Source organism: Aspergillus bombycis (genome assembly GCF_001792695.1).
Source record: "Aspergillus bombycis strain NRRL26010 chromosome Unknown contig00040, whole genome shotgun sequence".
Classification (NCBI taxonomy): Eukaryota; Fungi; Ascomycota; class Eurotiomycetes; order Eurotiales; family Aspergillaceae; genus Aspergillus; species Aspergillus bombycis.
Genome location: NW_019170042.1, coordinates 52,377 through 72,895, shown reverse-complemented (window position 1 = coordinate 72,895; position 20,519 = coordinate 52,377). Strand labels below are relative to the sequence as shown.

General features: G+C 49.7%; 7 protein-coding genes across 7 annotated transcripts; all 7 read left to right on the top strand.

The window, feature by feature from the left end:
- Positions 1-2,717: 2,717 nt before the first annotated feature.
- sit2 (putative siderochrome-iron transporter) lies at positions 2,718-4,665 on the top strand (the record flags this gene model as incomplete). Its single annotated transcript, XM_022533369.1, has 3 exons — positions 2,718-2,989; positions 3,059-3,672; positions 3,728-4,665. 3 exons carry the CDS (start codon positions 2,718-2,720, stop codon positions 4,663-4,665), a joined length of 1,824 nt encoding a protein of 607 aa, XP_022389328.1.
- Positions 4,666-5,396: 731 nt separating this feature from the next.
- On the top strand, positions 5,397-7,865 carry ABOM_006239 (GH92 family glycosyl hydrolase; the record flags this gene model as incomplete). Its single annotated transcript, XM_022533368.1, has 3 exons — positions 5,397-6,514; positions 6,563-7,228; positions 7,283-7,865. 3 exons carry the CDS (start codon positions 5,397-5,399, stop codon positions 7,863-7,865), a joined length of 2,367 nt encoding a protein of 788 aa, XP_022389306.1.
- Positions 7,866-8,918: 1,053 nt separating this feature from the next.
- On the top strand, positions 8,919-9,976 carry ABOM_006238 (uncharacterized protein; the record flags this gene model as incomplete). Its single annotated transcript, XM_022533367.1, has 3 exons — positions 8,919-9,427; positions 9,487-9,519; positions 9,586-9,976. 3 exons carry the CDS (start codon positions 8,919-8,921, stop codon positions 9,974-9,976), a joined length of 933 nt encoding a protein of 310 aa, XP_022389305.1.
- An 825-nt stretch (positions 9,977-10,801) lies between these two features.
- On the top strand, positions 10,802-12,883 carry ABOM_006237 (gamma-glutamyltransferase; the record flags this gene model as incomplete). Its single annotated transcript, XM_022533366.1, has 7 exons — positions 10,802-11,038; positions 11,097-11,130; positions 11,185-11,344; positions 11,399-11,978; positions 12,029-12,189; positions 12,241-12,374; positions 12,435-12,883. The coding sequence occupies 7 exons, from the start codon at positions 10,802-10,804 to the stop codon at positions 12,881-12,883; spliced, it is 1,755 nt and encodes a 584-aa protein (XP_022389303.1).
- A 939-nt stretch (positions 12,884-13,822) lies between these two features.
- Positions 13,823-15,616, top strand: ABOM_006236 (uncharacterized protein; the record flags this gene model as incomplete). Its single annotated transcript, XM_022533365.1, has 1 exon — positions 13,823-15,616. The coding sequence occupies one exon, from the start codon at positions 13,823-13,825 to the stop codon at positions 15,614-15,616; it is 1,794 nt and encodes a 597-aa protein (XP_022389302.1).
- Positions 15,617-16,023: 407 nt separating this feature from the next.
- On the top strand, positions 16,024-16,769 carry ABOM_006235 (uncharacterized protein; the record flags this gene model as incomplete). Its single annotated transcript, XM_022533364.1, has 2 exons — positions 16,024-16,206; positions 16,275-16,769. The coding sequence occupies 2 exons, from the start codon at positions 16,024-16,026 to the stop codon at positions 16,767-16,769; spliced, it is 678 nt and encodes a 225-aa protein (XP_022389308.1).
- A 1,052-nt stretch (positions 16,770-17,821) lies between these two features.
- ABOM_006234 (uncharacterized protein) lies at positions 17,822-20,395 on the top strand (the record flags this gene model as incomplete). The annotated part of the gene is made up of 1 exon (XM_022533363.1): positions 17,822-20,395. One exon carries the CDS (start codon positions 17,822-17,824, stop codon positions 20,393-20,395), a length of 2,574 nt encoding a protein of 857 aa, XP_022389307.1.
- Positions 20,396-20,519: the final 124 nt, after the last annotated feature.

The following is a 20,519-nucleotide window of genomic DNA, read 5'->3' as shown; positions in this document are numbered from 1 at the left end:
CCGGATAGATTACACTAGTTGATTGAAAAGAATCATGATCGACAGATGATGTGGACTGCCGCAGCCACTACTGCGGTATACAGGGGAAACATGTACTAATCCACCCTGTTTCACTTATTAACATCACCATAGAATGATCGGCGGCCTGCAGCTAATCTAACTTATTCGCTTCTTTGATCATTGATTTTCATCTTCCGCTGTTTCATTATTTAGTTGAGTTATCTTTCCCTTCTTCTTGCGACGTGGGTGAGTTGATGGTTCTCCGTTGCCATTACTAGATGGATGTGATAATCATTAGGTAACCATTAGCGACCTTGACCGAGGTCGCCCTTCCCTGCCCTTCGCTTTGCTTTTTCTTCTTTGTCTCATTGCATGTTGGGATTGTGGGGTTGGGTCTGATGGCTTCTTCGTCTAGATTTACTCGAACCGCTCCATGGCGGCCACTATTGAACTCCCGTGGCGTGGCGAACGGTAGTTGCCTGTTGCTCTCATTGGGAATAGCTTACAGGGAACATTGACTACGGATTCACCCGGTGATTCTCGAGGCTGTCTTGTGGCGGTCGGTATCTCCGGTTGCGAAGTCTGGTACGGTGCGCAGCACTAACCCAGCCTAAAGGATCTAGACAGGCGGGAGAATAAAAGTTTCCATGGTAGCCTACACTAAAGCGGTGTTTCGTTGTCATTCTTTGTCCGTAGTTGCCCCCCAAGCTAGCGATGATTTTTTTTTTTTTTTTACCTTTTCTTTTTTAATTAATCGTTCTGGCGGGTTGTGTTAGCGTAGTGCGGTGGATTGAAGACAAAATCTGACGGTTCACGCTTGTTCTGCCGACAGCGGCTTGGCAACGGGGGGGACTGAGAGGGATTTTTCTTGGAAAAGACTTAACAAAGAAATAGAAAGGCTTATTTGGGTAGATTGCATGGCAAATGGTTCGGGATGAAAGCATAGTATATCAGACTTTCGGAGTTTCTTGTGTTGTTGGACATCAGATTAGATTATCTGATTGATTTGATCCCAGACGAAAATCTTATCTACCATGGGACAGACGGCTGGCAGACAATGAAACTTTTTCACGGTCGAAGACGTCAACAATGAAAACCCGGTGAAAAAATTTGCAGGTCTGACGGTGTTGCCGACGTGGGGACCAGCCGTGCACTAAGTGGGGAACGTTCAGTGGAAATTCTTGACCGGATTTCCAATGATGTATGGCATGACTGACAGAGTTCTGGACAAGAGTTGACTACTACTCTGATACTGTATGCACTGTAAAACTTTCAGAAGCGGCCATCAGAGGTCGTTGGTCACCTGAGCGTAGAAATATTCTTTTGGCAGGGTTCCTTTTCCCGATTTGTTTAGTTTGAGGGGGTTCTTGACGTGGTCATTGTTGATGGTAACCCAAGTTTATCTTTGCCCGACCTAGTGGAAAAGGAAGAAGTCAAATACGGAGTACTAAGTTTCCAAAGTTAAATGCCATATTGTTGGTTGGGAAGAGTAGCAGTACCTTCACGCACTAACTCAAATAACTCGCAGGAAAGTGGGATGATAGTCTACTGCCCAAGATCAGAGATGCACTCCGTACTGTACATGTACGCCCTATAACACTTAGCTACGATGCTTGCTTACCTGTTCTCTGCTCGGGCCATGTCTTGATTCAAATGTAAGACGCCTCATACGCCAGGACAATCCCACTCAATCGATCCCGTCAGCGTACGGGCTAGTTTTCTCTTTCGCGGTTGGACGTCTTGTTCATCTCGTTTGACTTTACAGCCGGTATTCGCTCCTTGGCATCGCGTGGGAGAGGACGTACTAAGCTCTTTGTGGAGGGACTACTGTGCACCAGTGGGGATGAGTATATCCGCACCGGAAGTTTTTCGTGTGAGGATGGTGCTCGTCCTCGATCATATGTCGCATCGCACCAGAGCCCGTCGGGTGTTCCCAACGGAATCAGTCTCGATCGAAACAAAGGGGGAGAACGTTCTACCGGGAGAAGTTGATTCTCGAGTTACATGTAGAGTTAGGTAGGGTAGTGTTGTTTGCCATGGGCACTGACTAGCAAATCGCTCCTGGAACCGGAATAGAACCGGAGATAACCTGCAAGGGCAAACAGCGGATCATCATCCTGTAGATGTAATTTTCTTTTTCTTTTTTCTTTTTCACCCTATGAGCACCACCAATGAGTGGGTATAATCTCCGCTCAGGCATTTTTTTTTCAGCTCCGAGGCAGGCGTATCGGTCGGTATCGGATGAGACTAAAAGGGTAGTTCCATAATCAGATCCCAGAAAATGTTATCTGATCCGGCCATTCGCATTGTGGCTCCACGCCTGCAACCCCCCTCCGCACCATGATTGGTTCGATACAACCATTTCCACCACTCAACCAACATCGCTTGGGCTCCACGCTGAAGCAGCGCGTCTTGTGCGGGAAGGGAAAATTGTGTTTCGCATGATTTCTATGGCCCGGCTTATTCGCCGTTGCTGGTGGATATATTGCGCTTGATTTCCTCGTGCGGATCTCTTTCCTTCTTCTCTCTTTTATAGATATTCTCCCTTCCCCCCCCTTGTTACCTTGGGCACCCAAGCTTTCACCCTTTGAGTATTTTCAATTGGGGAGACCACGCCATCAAGGTCTCAAACAGGAAGTGTGATCTTCACGCTCGGAGATCAGAAGAGAAGGAGACGAAAGAGGGATCGCGCTTGGACGTGACCCATTCAATCAAATATGGGTTTCATGGAGAAATTCACTGGTGCTACACCAGCTGCAGACACCGGAGATACCGAAGCTCATAGGCCGAAGAATGCAGCGGAAGCATCCGGAAACCAGATCCTCTCCGTTGAGACTGACAGTTCCCGGTTGAGCCTTGAAGCGCGCAACGAGAAGGAGGCCCAGGAACATCCCGATCAGGTCACGCGAGATGCGTATCTCGGTCAGCAGAGAGCCGAAGCTGCTGCCCTTATTTGGAGTAAGAAGGTAGTCCTTGCTACCTACGGCTGGTGAGTATCTTGGCTAATCTGTTCATTGTTTGTCAAATTTCATGTCTAATTATGCATGGTCAACTACAGGATTTGGGTGTGTTTCTTTATGATGGCGCTTCAGTCAGCTCTCAGCAGCACCATTATGTTAGCCGCTTATTCCAGTTTCTCGTCCGCCCCGCAAGTCGCTACGTCCAACATTTTGTATAGTATCATCGGGGGCGTCCTGAAGCTGCCCATTGCTAGAATGCTTAACGTTTGGGGCCGTGCAGAAGGTTTACTCGTCTTCGTCGGAGTCTACACCTTAGGCCTGATCATCCTTGCGTCATGCAATGGACCTAATTCCTTCGCCGCCGGCCAAGTGTTCTTTTGGGTCGGGTACAACTCTGTTTACTATATTCTCGACGTCTACATTGCCGATACCTCTGGCCTGAAGAACAGAGCCTTTGCTTTTGCTTTTGCCAGCACGCCTTTCATCTGTACTGCCTTCACAGCACCTTTGGCTGGCCAGTCTTTTGTCCGCCACACCGGCTGGCGCTGGGGTTATGGTGTGTTCGCTATCGTGGTTCCCGCCACCATCTCTCCCCTTGCTGTAGTTTTCAAATACTATGAGCGAAAGGCCATCAAGGCGGGTGTTTTCAAACGGGAGCCTAGTGGCCGGAGTGTTGTGCAATCTATTGTACATTATTTTCATGAATTTGATGGTATGTTGCGAAGTCTCCCGGCTCTTGTTTGTTTGCTGACATTGTGCGATTTCAGTTATTGGTGGACTCCTCCTGATGGCCGCTTGGATCCTTTTGCTGCTGCCATTCAGCCTGGCAACCTACGGTCGGGCCCAATACAAATCCGCAACTTTCATCGCCGAAATTGTCGTCGGATTCTGTCTACTTTTTGTTTTCGCCGCGTGGGAGAAGTGGGGTGCTCGTTCCCATTTTGTCAGCTACGAGCTGCTCAAGACGCGTACCGTTTTAGGGGCCTGCGGTATGGCTGCTATTTCTTTCTTCAGCTTCTACTGCTGGGATCAATACTTCATGAATTTCTGCATTGTCGTGTACAACCTCAGCGAGTCCATGGGAGGTTACATGGCACAGATCTACAACGTTGGCTCCACCTTCTGGGGTGTTGCATTCGGTTTGTGGGTTAGGTGGACCAAACACTTCAAGTACGCTTGTCTGTTCTTCGCGCTTCCCCTCATGATCCTGGGTGCCGGTTTGATGATTCACTTCCGTGGGGAGGGTGGTGGTGATATTGGCTATGTGATCATGTGCCAGATATTCATCGCTTTCGGTGGTGGCTCTATTGTCCTTGGTAACGAAATGGCTGTCATGGCCTCCGCTGACCGTGAAGGTGTACCCATGATGCTGGCAATACTGGGTCTGTTCAACAGCTTGGGTGGTGCCATTGGCTATGCCGTGGCCGCAGCTATCTTCAACAACACCTGGCTCGATGCTCTCCAGAGCCGTTTACCAAGCGATATGCAGTCGCAGGCCAACCAAATTTACATTGATGGTTATACAGTCCAGGTCAAGTACGCCATGGGAAGTCCAACCCGTGATGCCATTAACTACGCATGGGGTCGTTCTCAAATGTACGGATCAATTGCCGCCACATGTCTGCTTGCTCTAGGAATTCCGTGCATCGCCATCTGGAAGAACTACAATGTCGACAAGAAGCAGAACAAGGGTACTGTTCTTTAAACAGTGGGCCTCTCCTTCTACAAAGCCTGGAAGAAAAATGATAGAATCTCTCTTGGATACCCACATCTCATGTATTAAATATTGACGGTTTGGAATGGTTGGTTAGAACGCCACAAGGAAAGGGCGAGCACCTCCTATATGGTTATAATACTTATCGATTTAATGTCAAATTCATACCCATTACTTCTACTCTTCACATTTGGGACGCTTCTGTTAATCAGCCGCTCCAGCTCTAGATGGAGCCTATCGCCCTCTTCTATGCATCTCTATCGCAGCACTGTGTTCACAGCTTTCTAGACTAGGATAGAGATACGGCAAATGGCACGCTCTAATATTACCTCAATCTATGATGCTCTATCACTGCTTGAACAGATCCTATTTCCTCCTGACAGCTTTTGTAGGACTTTTACCTATATTCCACGTCTTGTAGATACGTACTCCGTACATACTCGCCATACCCCAACCCCGCGGGCACGTGCGACATCCCTTGCAGGCCATCCAATACTTTGTCCCCAACCTCTGTCGATCAGTCCCTTCGCGTAGACATGATGTTACATTGCATTTAATGGGCATCAAGCTATCTCCAGCTACTCCGCTATGTCACACTGTTACTCCACTTCGTACACGCTTGTTCCCCGGAAGTGTGCCTCACAAACGATAGACCTTCAGCCCCTCCAAACATGCTCTTTGTCGTTATTCAGGTCTGAGGTTTTTAATATTAATTATATGCAATGGGTATGCGTCGAGAGTACATAGCCATCTTATGTGCGCAACTGACGAGCCTTGCTCTGGGAAGTCATCAAGCGCGCTCTCTAGCGGCGAACCAAGACGTCCTTGGATACGTCGACCCTCTCATCGGGTCAAATAACGGAGGCAATGTGTTCGCAGGAGCTAGTCTACCTTATGGCATGGCTAAGGCAGTAGCAGATGTTGATGGTCAAAATACCTCGGGTTTTTCCACCGACGGTAGCAACGTCACCGGATTTTCTGCGTTACATGATGCCGGCACAGGGGGGAACCCATCATTGGGCAACTTCCCTGTGTTCCCTCAGTACTGTCCTGAAGACGTGCTTGACAACTGCAACTTCCCCAACGCTGCGCGGGCAGTCCATTATCTGAATGACTCAGTTGTCGCCCGACCGGGGTATTTCGCTCTATCGTTGGAGAGTGGGATTTATGCTGAAATGACCACTACGGAACATGTCGCCTTGTTTCGCTTCAACTTCCCTTTAGCGACAGCGGCAAATGGTTCGGGGCTTAGTCCGTTGATCATGGTAGATCTGACTGATCTATGGAAAAGTCGACAAAACGCGTCCATTAGTGTAGATGGTCAGACTGGACGCATCAAAGGCAATGGCACATTTCTTCCTAGCTTTGGTGCAGGCTCTTACGTATCGTATTTCTGTGCTGATTTTGCCGGCGCATCCATACGAGATAATGGAATCTGGGTCAACAACCGTGGAGGAACCGAACCTAAAGAACTATACGTTACTCGAGGGTTTAATAACTTTTATCTCGAGGCTGGCGGTTTTGTCAGGTTTGAACGACCTAGTAATGGATCAGTGAGTGTACGAGTCGGCGTTAGCTATATCAGCACAGATAGAGCTTGCGAGAATGCACAACGTGAAATCCCGCAACCACTAGAGGAGTTCGACGATATTCGACATCGCGCAGAGAGCGCTTGGAGAGAAAAACTTAGACCGATATCTATAAAGCCAGGTGGTGTGAGTGAAGATTTGCAAACCAGCTTCTGGAGTGGTGTTTACCGCACCATGCTTGATCCACAAGACTTGACCAGTGAGAACCCACTCTGGAAAAGCGACGAGCCCTACTTTGACTCTTTTTACTGGTATGTATAACCGATTCTCAACTTTGTACAGGACCTGACGTCCTCCAGTATCTGGGATTCCTTCAGGGCACAGCATCCATTCCTCACAATTGTTGATCCAGCGGCACAATCGAGAATGGTACGCAGTCTCCTCGACACATACAAACACGAAGGCTGGTTACCAGACTGCCGCATGAGCCTCTGCAAAGGCTGGACACAGGGTGGCTCAAATGCTGACGTCGTGCTAACCGATGCGTATGTAAAAAACCTCACTGGGATTGACTGGGACCTAGCATACGAGGCCATGGTCAATGACGCTGAGAACGAGCCCTTGGAATGGTCGTATGAGGGAAGAGGTGGTCTGCAAAGCTGGAAACGACTCAACTATATACCTTACTTAGACTTTGATTACCTGGGCTTTGGCACGAATTCCCGGAGTATCTCACGAACGCTAGAATACTCATACAACGATTTCTGTCTATCGACAGTTGCCAATGGACTCCAAAAGGAAGACTACACAAAGTACCGGTCCAGAGCTGGAAATTGGCAAAACTTATACAAAGCTGATCAAACTTCTTTGATCAACGGCACTGACACTGGCTTCGTTGGCTTCTTCCAACCCAAGCATCTAAATGGAACGTGGGGTTACCAAGATCCAATTGCCTGCAGTGCTCTTGCTTCATGGTGTTCACTAACAAGCAACCCATCTGAGACATTTGAGTCTAGCGTATGGGAGTACCAATTGTATAAGCCCCTTCCCAGCTAAGGTGCGAATGCTAACGGTTATAGCTACGTCCCCCATGATATGGCGACTCTGATAGACCTTCTCGGTGGCTCAGACACATTCGTCTCTCGACTCGACTTTTTTCATACCTCTGGTTTAGCGGATATGGGCAACGAACCTGTTTTTCTAACGGTATACCAATACCATTACGCCGGGAGACCCGCGCTCTCCGCCCGCCGTGCGCATAGCTACATCCCGTCTTTATTCAACACCTCGAACAGCGGCCTGCCTGGAAATGACGACTCAGGAGCCATGGGTGCATTTACTGTGTTCTCCATGATGGGCCTCTTCCCAAACCCTGGGCAAGATGTCTACCTTATTATTCCTCCGTTTTTTGAGGCGGTTCAGATCACGCACCCAACAACAAACAAGACTGCTACGATTCGAAACGTCAACTTCGACAATACCTATAAAGGTATTTACGTACAGAGTGCAACGCTCAATGGAAGCCCTTATACAAAGAGTTGGATAACCCATGACTTTTTCACTCAGGGGATGACGCTAGAGTTGACTCTGGGGGACACCGAAAGTGACTGGGGCCGTCGTGAGGAAGACTTGCCACCTAGCCTGAGCAAATCCTTTAGTTGAGACAAGGCCCATGGGTTATGGCAAATCGATGTGGTGCCTGAAATAGAAATGGAGCTCGAAATGTAGTAGCCTCTACTTATGAACATGGTTTATCTGAGACAATGCAGATGACTGTGCTGCACTGGCACTATATATAACACAGTAGGTCCAGACTCTAGAGTATATAAGCAAAAGTACTGTTTCGAGGATTTATTTTAAGTGATTCTGTACAGCCCCAGCTAACTAATCTCCATGGACGCAGGACTTGTCGGTTCAACGCTCCCGAGTCATGCGCAACTTTAACCTTGTTGGGTAAAGTACGGTGTCAGCCTGAGGCCATGCTATAATTACCCCGACCAATCAGTGTCGCCACATGACGGGAACTTTCCCCCGACTCCGAATAGCCCCCGTGAATCGTGATTCTGTGAACAGCAGCAGCTTATCCGATTCTATGGGACAGAGATGTAGGTGGCCGGCCCTGCATACTGCATACAGTTCAAGGGACTTTACTGTCCTGCCGAAATTCTCGTAATTGTTATTGCCTGCTATCTTTGCGACAACAATTATCTCGCTCTCTTCTTCGAGAACACCCAATTTAGTGTTGAAGCAGTCTGCTCGCCCCTCCTGACCTACTACTTAGGTAAATTGAACCGCTATAGCTTTCCGTGTCACGGTAATTTCAAGGCTCTTTGCCCTGTATGCCCTCGCGTCGCAGTCATACAAAGTCCCGAAAGGGCTGTCTGCAATGTAAGCGGCGCCATGTCAAGGTTGGTTCCTTCTATGATTTCCTGTCTTATATTTGTTTCGTCACCACATGGGTTTCATTGGTTTCATTAGGTTGACCATTTCTATCACATCTTTCGTTCTGCTTTTGGAAGACAATTTATCTTCCATACAGTCGTTGACAATCTCTAGTGCGACGAAGAGCTCCCAAGGTGCGGCTTGTGCCAAAAACGAAAACTGCAATGCAAGTACCCAGCCTCATCCAATGAGGCAGATGGTCTAAACCCTTCCACACCTCAGGATGAGGTTGAGTCAATATATAGTTCAAACGAGTTGTCTTTATCCACAAGAATGCTGGAAATGAGGCTTTTCCATCTCTATCTGACGGAGACGTACATCACCCTGTACCCCGGGAAGTTAGATACCAATCATTTCCAGTCCGCCGTCCCAGGGCTAGCGACCTCTTATCCATTCTGCCTGGATGCCCTGCTGGCATTTTCTGCCCTACATTTGGCCTCGAAAGAGGCGGGCGATAACCGCCAATGGGTGGAGTGCGCTCTGAAGTACCAGAACCGCTCCTGTTCTGCCATGAGCCGCGTGTTGGCTGAATTCTCTGTTGAGTACTCTGGGCCAGCTTTCATTTGCTCCATACTCATCATGTTATGCTCATACGCCTATCCCTGCGTTTCCAAAGACGACCAGCCATTTGATCCTTTGGCACAGGTCCTAGCAATCCGCCGACTCCTTGCTGGTTGTGCTTTCTTTTTTCACCAACTCGGTAAGATGGAGCATCCGGGCGAACTAGCGGGATGGTTACGATACAAAGACGATGAGGACTTGGAAGAAGAGCTCCCCAAAGAGTAAGCACCTTACGCGCTACTACTGGACCTTGTAAAACGAAGGATTAACCGTGTTTCAGACAACAAGACCCGAAACTCATCCAATTACGAAGGTATTTAATGTTCCTGACCTGTTGGGGTATATGGATATGAATGGGCTATTACTAACATCACTCGAGTGCCCTACTGAATTCCCTAGGCCGTATACGAGGAATGATTGATGATGTTGATGAATCTCGCAGAGAAGTAAATCAGGACATTTGGGAGTTCCTGAATGAAGCAGTTAAGCGACCATTGGGCGGACGCGAGGGGGGAGTTATTGCGTTGCCTATTAGAATTAGTGATGCTTATGTGAACCTCCTTAAAGAGGGCGATTGGACGGCCCGTATATTATTTCTCCATTTCGGTGTCGGGATGCATCTCCTCTCTGACAGGTGGTTCGTGAGAGACTGGGGACGCCGGCTCGTATCGACAGTGTTGCAGCCACTTGAGGAAATCCCGACAGAATGGAAAGAGACTGTTACATGGACAAGGCAAGCGGTGGACCTTGACAAGTGGTCACGATCTTGAACAAGAAGGAGGGCAAATAAGGGGAAAAAACCCCCCCCGAAAGCAAACCAGGAGGGAAAATTAACTCTTGATACATAACAGGATCAGCGATAGAGCCGTCAAATGCGGAGATGTGGCTGATAGCTATTACGTAATAGCTTGAATCCCTTGCGGGTTGATTCCGCTGTAAATCCACCCCATGATATATGGAGTATCAAACAATACTATAGGCGATGATAGCGGCCCGTTTGGTGGACCGTGGGACCATGGATATCCCTGCCCAATCCGGTAGGCCGTCAGATGACTTCACCACGGGCTCGCGCTTATCTGGTTCATGTACGGAGTATTTGCGGAGATACGGCAGCTCTGTTATCTCTAGATTGCAGCCCTCCTTTGCTGGGCGCAGTCAGTTACATAGAGCCTCCTTATCTCTTGTTTCATCATATTATTTACTCTCCGTACCATCTCTCTAAGTCCTAGGAAATCCCTTTCCTTGGCTTACATTCTGTCATTTTCTGTTTTTGTCTTATCTACTCGACGATCTCACAAATGCAGACCCCACACCCTAACTCGATAGGCCGGAATGAGTAATGAGTTTATCCAAACCGAGTGAATTGGTTGGGCCAGGGGTCCGAGGCATATTGGGCCGAGATGTGGAGAAACAGGTAGATATAAGCTTGCTCGTTCTCTTACCCTAACATTGCGCCATCTCTGGGCATTATTTGTCTGCTTTCGGTAGTAATACCTGGTTGGTGACCTTGGCAGCCACTTTTAACCACTTGCGACCTTCCGGGCGCCGAAGCAACCACTGGCTGGCCGAGTGACAAGAGGGAAAGAGCCTCAGTCATGTTTCGTCTATTAAGGACTACGTTATCCCTCGGCTTCATACTAGTGCTGGCATTGATACATCTACCGGATGTGCTCTCCTCACCACTGGAACCATCAACTCGTTATGATTCGCGAAGCGCCAATACAGTTGAACACATCGAGGAGGGCAAGCTCGGAGCAGTGGCTAGCGAGAGTGCTATTTGCAGTCGTCATGGGACGGAGATGTTGAAAATAGGTGGAAATGCCGCCGATGCTGTAAGTAATGGTGACTTAGGCTCCTGGTTATATTGCCTTGACTGAGTTACAAATGCAGCTGGTTGCAACGATATTCTGCGTAGGAGTTGTTGGTGAGATACATCAAAGTAGTGGAGAAGACATGTGAACTAACAAAAAGGTACCAGGAATGTACCATAGTGGAATCGCTGGAGGAGGGTTCGCGTTGGTGAGGGCTCCTAACGGCTCGTATGAATTCATCGATTTCCGCGAAACCGCGCCTGCAGCTGCATTCGAGGAGATGTTCAAGAACAACACCGGCGGATCCACCACGGGAGGCTTAGCAAGGTAACGGGCATTTCCTCAATCAAGTGAAGAAGCAAACAACTAATGTGCAGCAAGTGGCGTTCCTGGCGAGGTGCGAGGCCTGGAGTACCTTCATAGGAAATATGGCTCTCTTCCATGGTCAACCGTCATGCAACCTGCCATCCAGACGGCCCGTCAAGGTTTCCCAGTTGGTCGTGATCTCGTTCGTTATATGAACTCAGCCGTTGGGGGTGGAGAAGACTTCCTGTCTAAGGATCCGACATGGGCTATTGACTTTGCTCCTAATGGGACCCGTCTCGGTCTTGGGGATACCATCACCCGTAAACGCTACGCAGACACGCTGGAGACAATTGCCAACAACGGCCCGGATGCTTTCTATACCGGCCCAATTGCGGAAACCATGATACAGGCGCTGCAGGCTGTCAACGGCACAATGACGCTGGAAGACCTGCGTAACTACACCGTTGTTACCCGAGACACCTCGCAGATTGACTACCGAGGGTATAAAGTTACCGGAACAACCGCCCCCTCCAGCGGCACTGTCGCCTTGAATATTCTTAAGGTTTTGGATACTTATGACAGCTTCATGGTACCTGACAACGTGAATCTTAGCACGCATCGTTTGGATGAAGCTATACGTTTCGGATATGGACTGGTACGCGGAAGCACCTCTCTAAATTGGCACCTGGCTAACTCGACATCAAGAGAACCGAACTGGGTGATCCATTCTTCCTTGAAGGTTTGAATGAATACCAGAAAGATATGTTGACACAGTCGACGATTGATGAGATCCGTGGGAAGATCTCCGACCTACATACACAGAACGTGTCTGCTTATGATCCTAAAGGCCTCGAGAGCCTTGATACGTAAGCGCATGCTCGCTAAGCCTCATTATCCAGTCATACTAACCGATTCAGTCCTGGAACGTCGCATATCGCTGCTATTGATCATACTGGACTTACAATTTCCACTATCACAACAATCAACTTGCTTTTCGGCAGCAAGGTCATGGTGCCAGAGACGGGAATCATTATGAACAATGAAATGGATGGTTAGTGGTTATCCAGATAGCCCTTCTGCCAAGCTGAGCTTACCTGCTGATACTATTCAGACTTCTCAACGCCCGGCTCGTCCAACGCTTTTGGATACGTCCCGTCGGAGGCGAACTTCATCCGACCCGGAAAGCGACCTCTGTCATCTATTACTCCAACCATTGTAACACATCAGAATGGATCTGTCTTCTTTGTTGCGGGCTCGGCTGGTGGTAGTCGAATCATTACAGCGACTGTGCAGAATATCATCCATGCTGTCGACGAGGGCTTGTCGGCAGCCGAGGCTTTGGCGAGACCACGCCTTCACGATCAATTAATCCCGAATCAGGTCAGATTCGAGTATGCCTACAACAATGAGACAGTGGCTTTCATGAAATCTCTAGGTCACAATGTGACATGGGTTGCTCCAGGAGACAGCACCGCGCAGGCAATCCGGGTATTACCGAACGGAACATTCGATGCCGCTGGGGAGCCTAGGCAACTTGACTCTGGCGGTTTCGCAGTCTGAGGACTATTCCCTAACTGCAGCTATATACGGTCTACAGGCTAGCTGCTACCACGGATACAAGGATATATTGAACATACTTTCGGACATATTATCAGCATCTACTTTTGTCGATATGGGAACCTGACGAGATATTTGAAGATATAGATAGAATGTTCCTCTAATGCGAATACAGATATAAAGATCTATTCTCTGGATGTTCTTTAGATTACGCCGACTCCCCGCCAGTCGTAGGCTGGTCACTTTTCCCCTAACATGACCCTGAGATATAATTGTAGGCAGCTGAAGTAAAGCGAAAGCAACACATACTTCGGCTATACTAGTGTAGGTAACAACATCGATCTATAATAGAACCTAAAGGTGCACATCAACTTGATAATAATTGAACAAATAGGACATAGATCCGGATGCTGATTAAACAACTACTTGACTATGAGAACATGAACATAAGCTTATTATCCCTGTTACCACTTCAGGTTGTATGATTAATATCCAGCTGGTCCGTGCGCGCGCATCAGGATCTCCGCGTCTCGCGTTTCCTATCAGCGAAGCTCTGTTCGCTCATTTCTTCCGTACTTAGGAAGTAACGACTGAGATTATTGGCTTACACACACTTAATTACTAGCATACCAATTATTATACTTCGCTGATCTAATAAATAAAGCCAACTGTGTGTTCCCCGCTAATTCATCCTACAATTCTCGGCACCGGGATCATGGTGGAGCTCTAGTTCGCGCATAGCAGCGAGGATTTCCAACTTTCGATTATGACAGGCATACACACAATCTCCCCTCCAACAGTGAATATACCTCGGGACTATTCACCGAAAGCGAACCCCACTAACACCACAACGATTGTGTTAATCGTTTGACCACTGCCGCCACTTTCTTCTATCCTGAGCATGCCCGACCCTAGTACATCGTCCTGCCACCAGTCGACCGGATGAATAACATAATAAAGCGGATCGTTTCCCTGTTCTCTGTCAAAGAACCCCAAAGGGACGTTCCTCCAGCGGAGCACAACGAGACCCCCGATCAGTCTCCGACTATGGTCCGTCCCAAGCCTGTCTCCGTCGTTGTCTCTCCTCCCGCCTTCGATCTCGATTCCTATGAACCCTTCGACGAAGATTACTTCCAACGCACGGTTGATGAGATTCTCTCCGATGAGGCTAGTTTTGAGAATAGCTTTGATGAATATCACGGCGCTAAGATGATGGATGGGACCTGTGATTGGGGGACTAGCATGGCGGGGGATTCTGGTCCTGGGAGTTCGGGGTCTAAGGTGTCGTCTTATTTTCCGAGTAAGCTGGCTAGGAAGAGGCCTGTCGCGCATAGGGTTATTCGGAAGATTGAGAGCACAGATGATGAAGATAACTCGGAGGAGAGTGAGGAGATCCTGATTTCGGAAGAGGCTGAGCGGGTTCATGATGGCCAGAGTGGGGGCAAAGTGATCAAACGGGCGGATCCTGCTGATTCTGTCGCTAAGATTAAGCTTGAGGAACTTGAAAAACGTGGGCTCGGGGATGAGGGTGTTCGTGCTCCAAAGGAAGAGGCCGAGTCTGCTGCTCAGGCTTCTTCTGTGATTGGTGTCGATGCCTGCGATGATGAGGATCTCCAGGAAGTCTCAGAGGAGAGATTTGTTTTTGCTTCTGTTTCGGAGGAGGAACATGACCGTCTTGTTGAGTTCCTTCTTGATCATCCTTTCATGCGCGAAGGTGCGTATCCGGTGAGACGGTCTGCGCGGCGCAGGTTCGTAAACGATGTGCGACGAGAGGCTTCTATCTCTGGCATGGATGGAAGTGCCCTTGGAGTACTCATAAAGTGGATCAAGAAGACATATCTCGAAGTTTGCATGGTTCCCGACGCTGACAAGGAAGGATCGGAGTTCGGTGACGAGATTGATGATGAGAAGACGGCTGAACATCGGTCACAAAGAGAGTTGAAGAAAGAACGGAAGAGGAAGAGGACTAGTATTGATCAGGCAAGGGGAGAGACCAAGACAAAGAAGACGAAGAGATCTGACATTCCGATGATCCCTAGCAAACACGACGTCCGAGAGGCCATAAATATTGATAGCGACGATTCTGCGATTGCGATCTCTAAGTCCACCTCCGCAAACACCCAAGTTTTAGAAAAGAACCCAGCTCCCCAGACTGATCTCCAACGCGCACCTACCTCCCATCGAGTGAACCATGGGGATGTACAAGTTGGAAGAGAGATAATTGAACATGTTACTCCCCTAACACCAACCACACCTTCAATACAGAAGAAGCGCAATGAACAGAGCATCTCGCACAAGAAGCCATCACCGCCAATGCCTCGACATTATAATTCCACCCCTAACAATGATGTCAAAAGCAACGAGGGAAATCTACGAGTATCCCAAGAGCGCATTTTGCGGAACGACTCGCCTAAAAAACCTACCGTCTCTTCTGATACAGACCTCCCGAGCTCATATTCGAAAAATCCGAAATCGCCAAGTAACTTACTGAATATCGCTGAAAGCCGCAGGAAGAAGAAGAAGCGCGAAAAGAACAAAAAACGGCGACAGCTCCGGAAAGAGAGAATAAGGTCTGAGACGATGTCTGAGATTAGCCAGCTTTCCCGAAAAGGTGATCAACATGCCACTGCCACTCGTATGGGAGGTACCGTACCACAGGAGCACTCAGCGGAGAGCACTTCGTCTCTACACAAGGCAGTGGCCATGGATGACCCATTTTGGGATATGGATTTTTAAAGCCCAATGATTCGCAGGGGTTGACCGCCTGCGCTGAGGTGAGGTCGAAGTATTTTAGGAAACCATCAAGGCAGACAAAGTTGCCGAAGCATTCAATACCTGAAGAAACGCTCCTGATTTTGAAGGAGTTGGGACTGCCACCCGACATCCTTTCGTCCGACTCTGATTTGAGTGATGTACCTGATGAAACCACTTCTATTAACGATAACGCCTTCTTGTCACATCCCACACTACGTATACCACCCCCAAGAGATCATATTGCGGAGAGGTCCACGGAGCCTCCCAGGACTCCGGTCAATGGTGTATCTCCAGTTAGATCCTACATCGATCTTCCAAAACCAGTCCTTACCAGACCCGCCAAAGTATCGCCCTACTTTCCCCAGCCGCTTGTGGATCCTGAATCATGCATGCCTTTTCCTCCTATTGATGCTGACGCATTCGGGTTGGTTCAAGAGCAGCTTGCAGATGATCCGTTCCGCCTGCTTATCGCGACTATATTTCTAAACAGAACTCGAGGAGGGGTTGCCCTTCCCGTCTTGTTCAAGGTTTTTGAGCGATTTCCCACTGTCGAAGCAATGGCTTCAGCGAACGTATGTGACCTTGTGGATATGATACACTGTCTTGGGTTCCAGAATCAGCGGACAAGGAAGTGTATTAGTCTAGCGCAGATGTGGATGTCTCACCCACCAAAAAAGATGAAAGATATCGCAAACTCCACTACCCCTGCAAATTAGACGGACGGGATGTCCGACCACAAGAGTGTATTGATGATGCAGACCCCCGCGTGGCCTGGGAGGTCGCACATCTGCCCGGGGTGGGGGCTTATTCACTGGATAGCTGGCGAATCTTCTGCCGAGATGAGTTGCGAGGCCTAGCCAAGGATTGGAAAGGGTCGGGTGCAGCTACGGCCGACTTTGTTCCAGAGTGGAAATCAGTTCTGCCACATGATAAAGAGCTGCGGGCATATCTGACGTGGATGTGGCTTAAGGAGGGTTGGGTATGGGATCGTCAGACGGGACATAAAACGCGAGCTAGTGAGAAGATGATGCGAGCTGCACGCCGCGGCGGAGTGGCTCTTGAAGAGAATGGGAATTGGATACTGGAGACCTCGCCAGTGAAAAAAGCTGCGAATGGTCTGACTACGTGGGATTAGGCATTGGCGGATTGCATGTGCATGGAGTTGGTTCACGAGTTGGACATTTCTCGGATCGTTGTTTTAGGAAAGACCTTATTCGGATATGAAATATGATACCCTTAATTGCCTATGTCGATAGATAGTCCAAGAAGTGTAGCTACTCAGCACTATAATTGTCTTGTTGCGGCCTAAGGCAAGCGACCATCTATCTGCCTTAGGCACTCGGTATGGCATCTCCAGAAACATCGACAAGGCAACTTTTCTCGACATGAGACTGAATACTTACTCCCTTTTCCCCATCACAACTATCCTTCTAGAGCTTGATGTGCCCCTTGGACTAAGATGGATTTGCCCTCTCCCAGTTAGTTCCCGTCAATTGATCGGCTCGACTTTGGGCTTCCACGCAGCAGGCCCACCACGTCAGACTCACTAAAGACGAGCCAGCCCTGCGGGGAAGTCCAACCTCTTACTCTTCACCGCAAAAGTAAGGCTGGTGCTTCCCAGTTCTTTCTCTTTATGCACCGTTCCTGAATGTCTTCTCGATCTTTCTCGATCCTTTGTGCGACCTAGCCTTATCTATCAATCCTTCACTTGTCGATTCTTATTTCTTTTTTTAGATCGTCTTCGCGCGACGGGATGTCGCATGCCCCTCGACCGGTTTTTTCCCTGGAGTGACTCAAACGCCGTGTGATTGGCATTCGACCAGTGAGACGCGCATTCCTGGACGCACTCTTAAGCGCCAGACGAGACAACCTTCTACTAGAGTGTTACTGCCTACATAACACAGCCTATTGATCGGCTTCGGATCAATCGATCAATCACCTGAGCGATCGCCAACCCTCCGCCGTGACACACTTCCGAGAGGCCTTCAGAGAGTTAACTTCTCAGCCTCTTATTCCTTCTATTTTGATTTAATCTACGAGGTAACTAGACGATTAGCGGGGAAGAAAGACTGCAAGGGGGGGCAAGTGGTTCAATCTTCAGGAAGAAAATCACGACGACACTACCTCTGCCTTTCCACCAATTCCCTCCTCCCCCTCCACCTCACTCGAGCCCATTCATCCCACGTCATGTTTCTACCCATAAGGCTAAATGACCGAGATCGCGACAGGGACCGAGAGCGAAAAGTATCGTCGTCCTCCACCATCTCTTCCAAAACAAAATCTAAACCTCGCTCGTCCCACGGTCGGTCCAACCGCTCTTCAACCAAGGAACACGATCGAGACGCCCCGACGGCCCGCTCCTCGACCCCTACGACCGCCAGCTCCCGCAAACAGCGTCGGTCCTCCATGCCGGGCGTCGACAGTGCCAGCCGTCCTGTCACGGCTTCTTTCCTCGAGTCGAGGACCAGCTTGCCATATCCTACTTTCTCCAAAGCCCATAGTCGAGAATCTGTGGTCCAGCCGGACCTTCCTACCCCAGACCCGACCGACCTGACGGAAGAAAATAAAGAAGGGGGAAAGCGACATAGTCAACACCGTACCGATAATCATCATGCACCGCCTAGCCCACCGCTGACCAGTGTCGATCAGAATTCACGAAAAGGAAGCACGGTCGGAGACAAGGAAGATAAAGAGAAACCAAAAGATGGGAAGGCTAAGATTCGGATCAGAGCTGAGTCGACCAGGTCGTCATCGAGTCTGCGCTCGAAAAGGGACGATGAGTCTAGAACAAGCAAAACGTTCCGTGCAGACACTCCATCCTCCAAAACGAAACGGTCTAGTCACGATAAGGACATTCCCGCCCGGACAGCGAGTCGCAACTCTACGAAATCGAGAATCGTCGAAGAAGGCCCACTGCCCAAACGATCCTCATCCAGTCGTGCCGCCCCGGTAGTGTCTCCCCCTCGATCCCCTGCGACCGTTCGCGATGTCGGCTCTGAATCGGCCAACGGGTCAGATGCGACCATTGCTGCACAACAACAGTCGTCTTCTCGCAAGCCGAAGAGCCCAGAGAAACCGCCTTCTCGGGCCCAGACACGGTCATCCATGTCCCAGCGGCCCAGTAGCCGCACGTCGGCCGATTTCGCTTTTGAGTATGGTCGACCTCCCACATCGAACTCAGCCTACGGCACCCCTCCTCCGCCACCTCCTCCGCCAGAGATGCCCGTTACCATCCCTCGAGTTGATTATCTGCTGCAGAACGGTGGGCTTGACCATCGAGTGCCAAAGGCCCTTCTGCTCGCCACTGGTACTCCGGAGCTACCGCCCTACCAACCGTTTCAGCCTCAGCTTGCAGCGTCGAAGATCTTTGACCCATTCAGCCGTATACTTGAGGATTATCACAAAGTGATGTCTAAGAATGGCTCGCTGGCAGTCGCCACAGGATATCGATCGGTCGCACGCCGGCTGCTTGACCGACTTGAGGCTGTCTTTGCCCGTGACATCTCATCAGAATCATGTAATTGCTTGATGTGTGCTCATGAGGAGCTCGAGCCGGAAGAACATCCGTCAGGGGTCAGCTGGGGTGAGGTGCTGGAGTTGGTGTCTGGTCGCCAAGAGCTACCCAACTGGCCACCCTTCATGCTGTCGCCGTCGGTCAACGATGCGGACCTGTCAGGTGATGAACACATTCCCATGCAGAAGATGGACATCGACATTCCAGAGGAGTACCGAGAGCACTTCATGCGACAGTCGCGCAAGACGAAAGTGACCGTAGACAAATGGCTTAGTGAGCAAGTCAGCCAGGCCACCAACGCACCGGATGAGGTAGATGATGAAACCCTCACCTTCGCCATCCTGACACACCTTGGGCCTGAACAGCGTCCTTTATTCCGCGCGCTGCTGGGAATTCCGGCTGGCTCCCCTACCCCCCAACCAGACGGAAAGCGTCCGCCACGACCTTCGGCATTGATATCGTCATCTCTAGCTATACAGCGTCTCTATCGACTGCAATCCCTGCCTCGGGACCCGGAGGCTGCTATCTACATGTTGAATCACCCGGAACTCCACCACGTACTTGCGACTCTCGCGGCCATTAGTGATGACGAATGGGAAATTCTGATCTCAGGTCGCTTTGATGGATTCCTCCGCAGTGGTGCAGAGGATTCCTTTGCGGGGTCCACACCGCAACGATGGAGCAGCAGCCGATCAAATACTCCTTTCACCACAGGTGGCATTTCTCGAGGTCCGACGCCCAGTCAAATGGATCCCAACTCCCGACCAGCCAGTCAGCCGTACGGCAGGGTTACATCACCAGCGAACTTTGGAGGCCCCATCGCCTTGGATGAGGAGATGGAAATTGCAGCTTTAGCCGAAATTGAGCGTGACATCTATCTCGGGATGGAAGCTCTCGAGGATGCCTTCGAGGCACTCCATTGCAAAGCGGAGGTCGTCCGTCGAGCTCTTCGAGAGCGCGGTGCTGGCTTGTCTGTGGCCAACCAGCAACGCCGCGGGTCATATGTCGAGGCTCGTCTAGGCACGCCAGCATCTGGGCTGGGCACATGGGAAGACAGTACCGAAGACGACGGTTTGGATGATGACCGGTCTTTGGCCCCCGATGACTCGGCTAGCAACATCAGTTCCAACCGCAGACGGCGACCCAAGCGCCGCACTGAACGACGGACCCCAGCCCCAGTCGAAGAGGAAGACGAAGAACAAGACACATACGACAGCCGACGAGATCGAGGCTCCAAACGGAGATAATCTTGAACCTCCCCCCAAAAAACAAACCCCCTCATTGTCTATTTTGAGCTCATCAATAATCTCTTGTTACCACCCATTGCATGATCTTTTTTTTTCTCATCATTATTAAATACTTCCAGCGTTA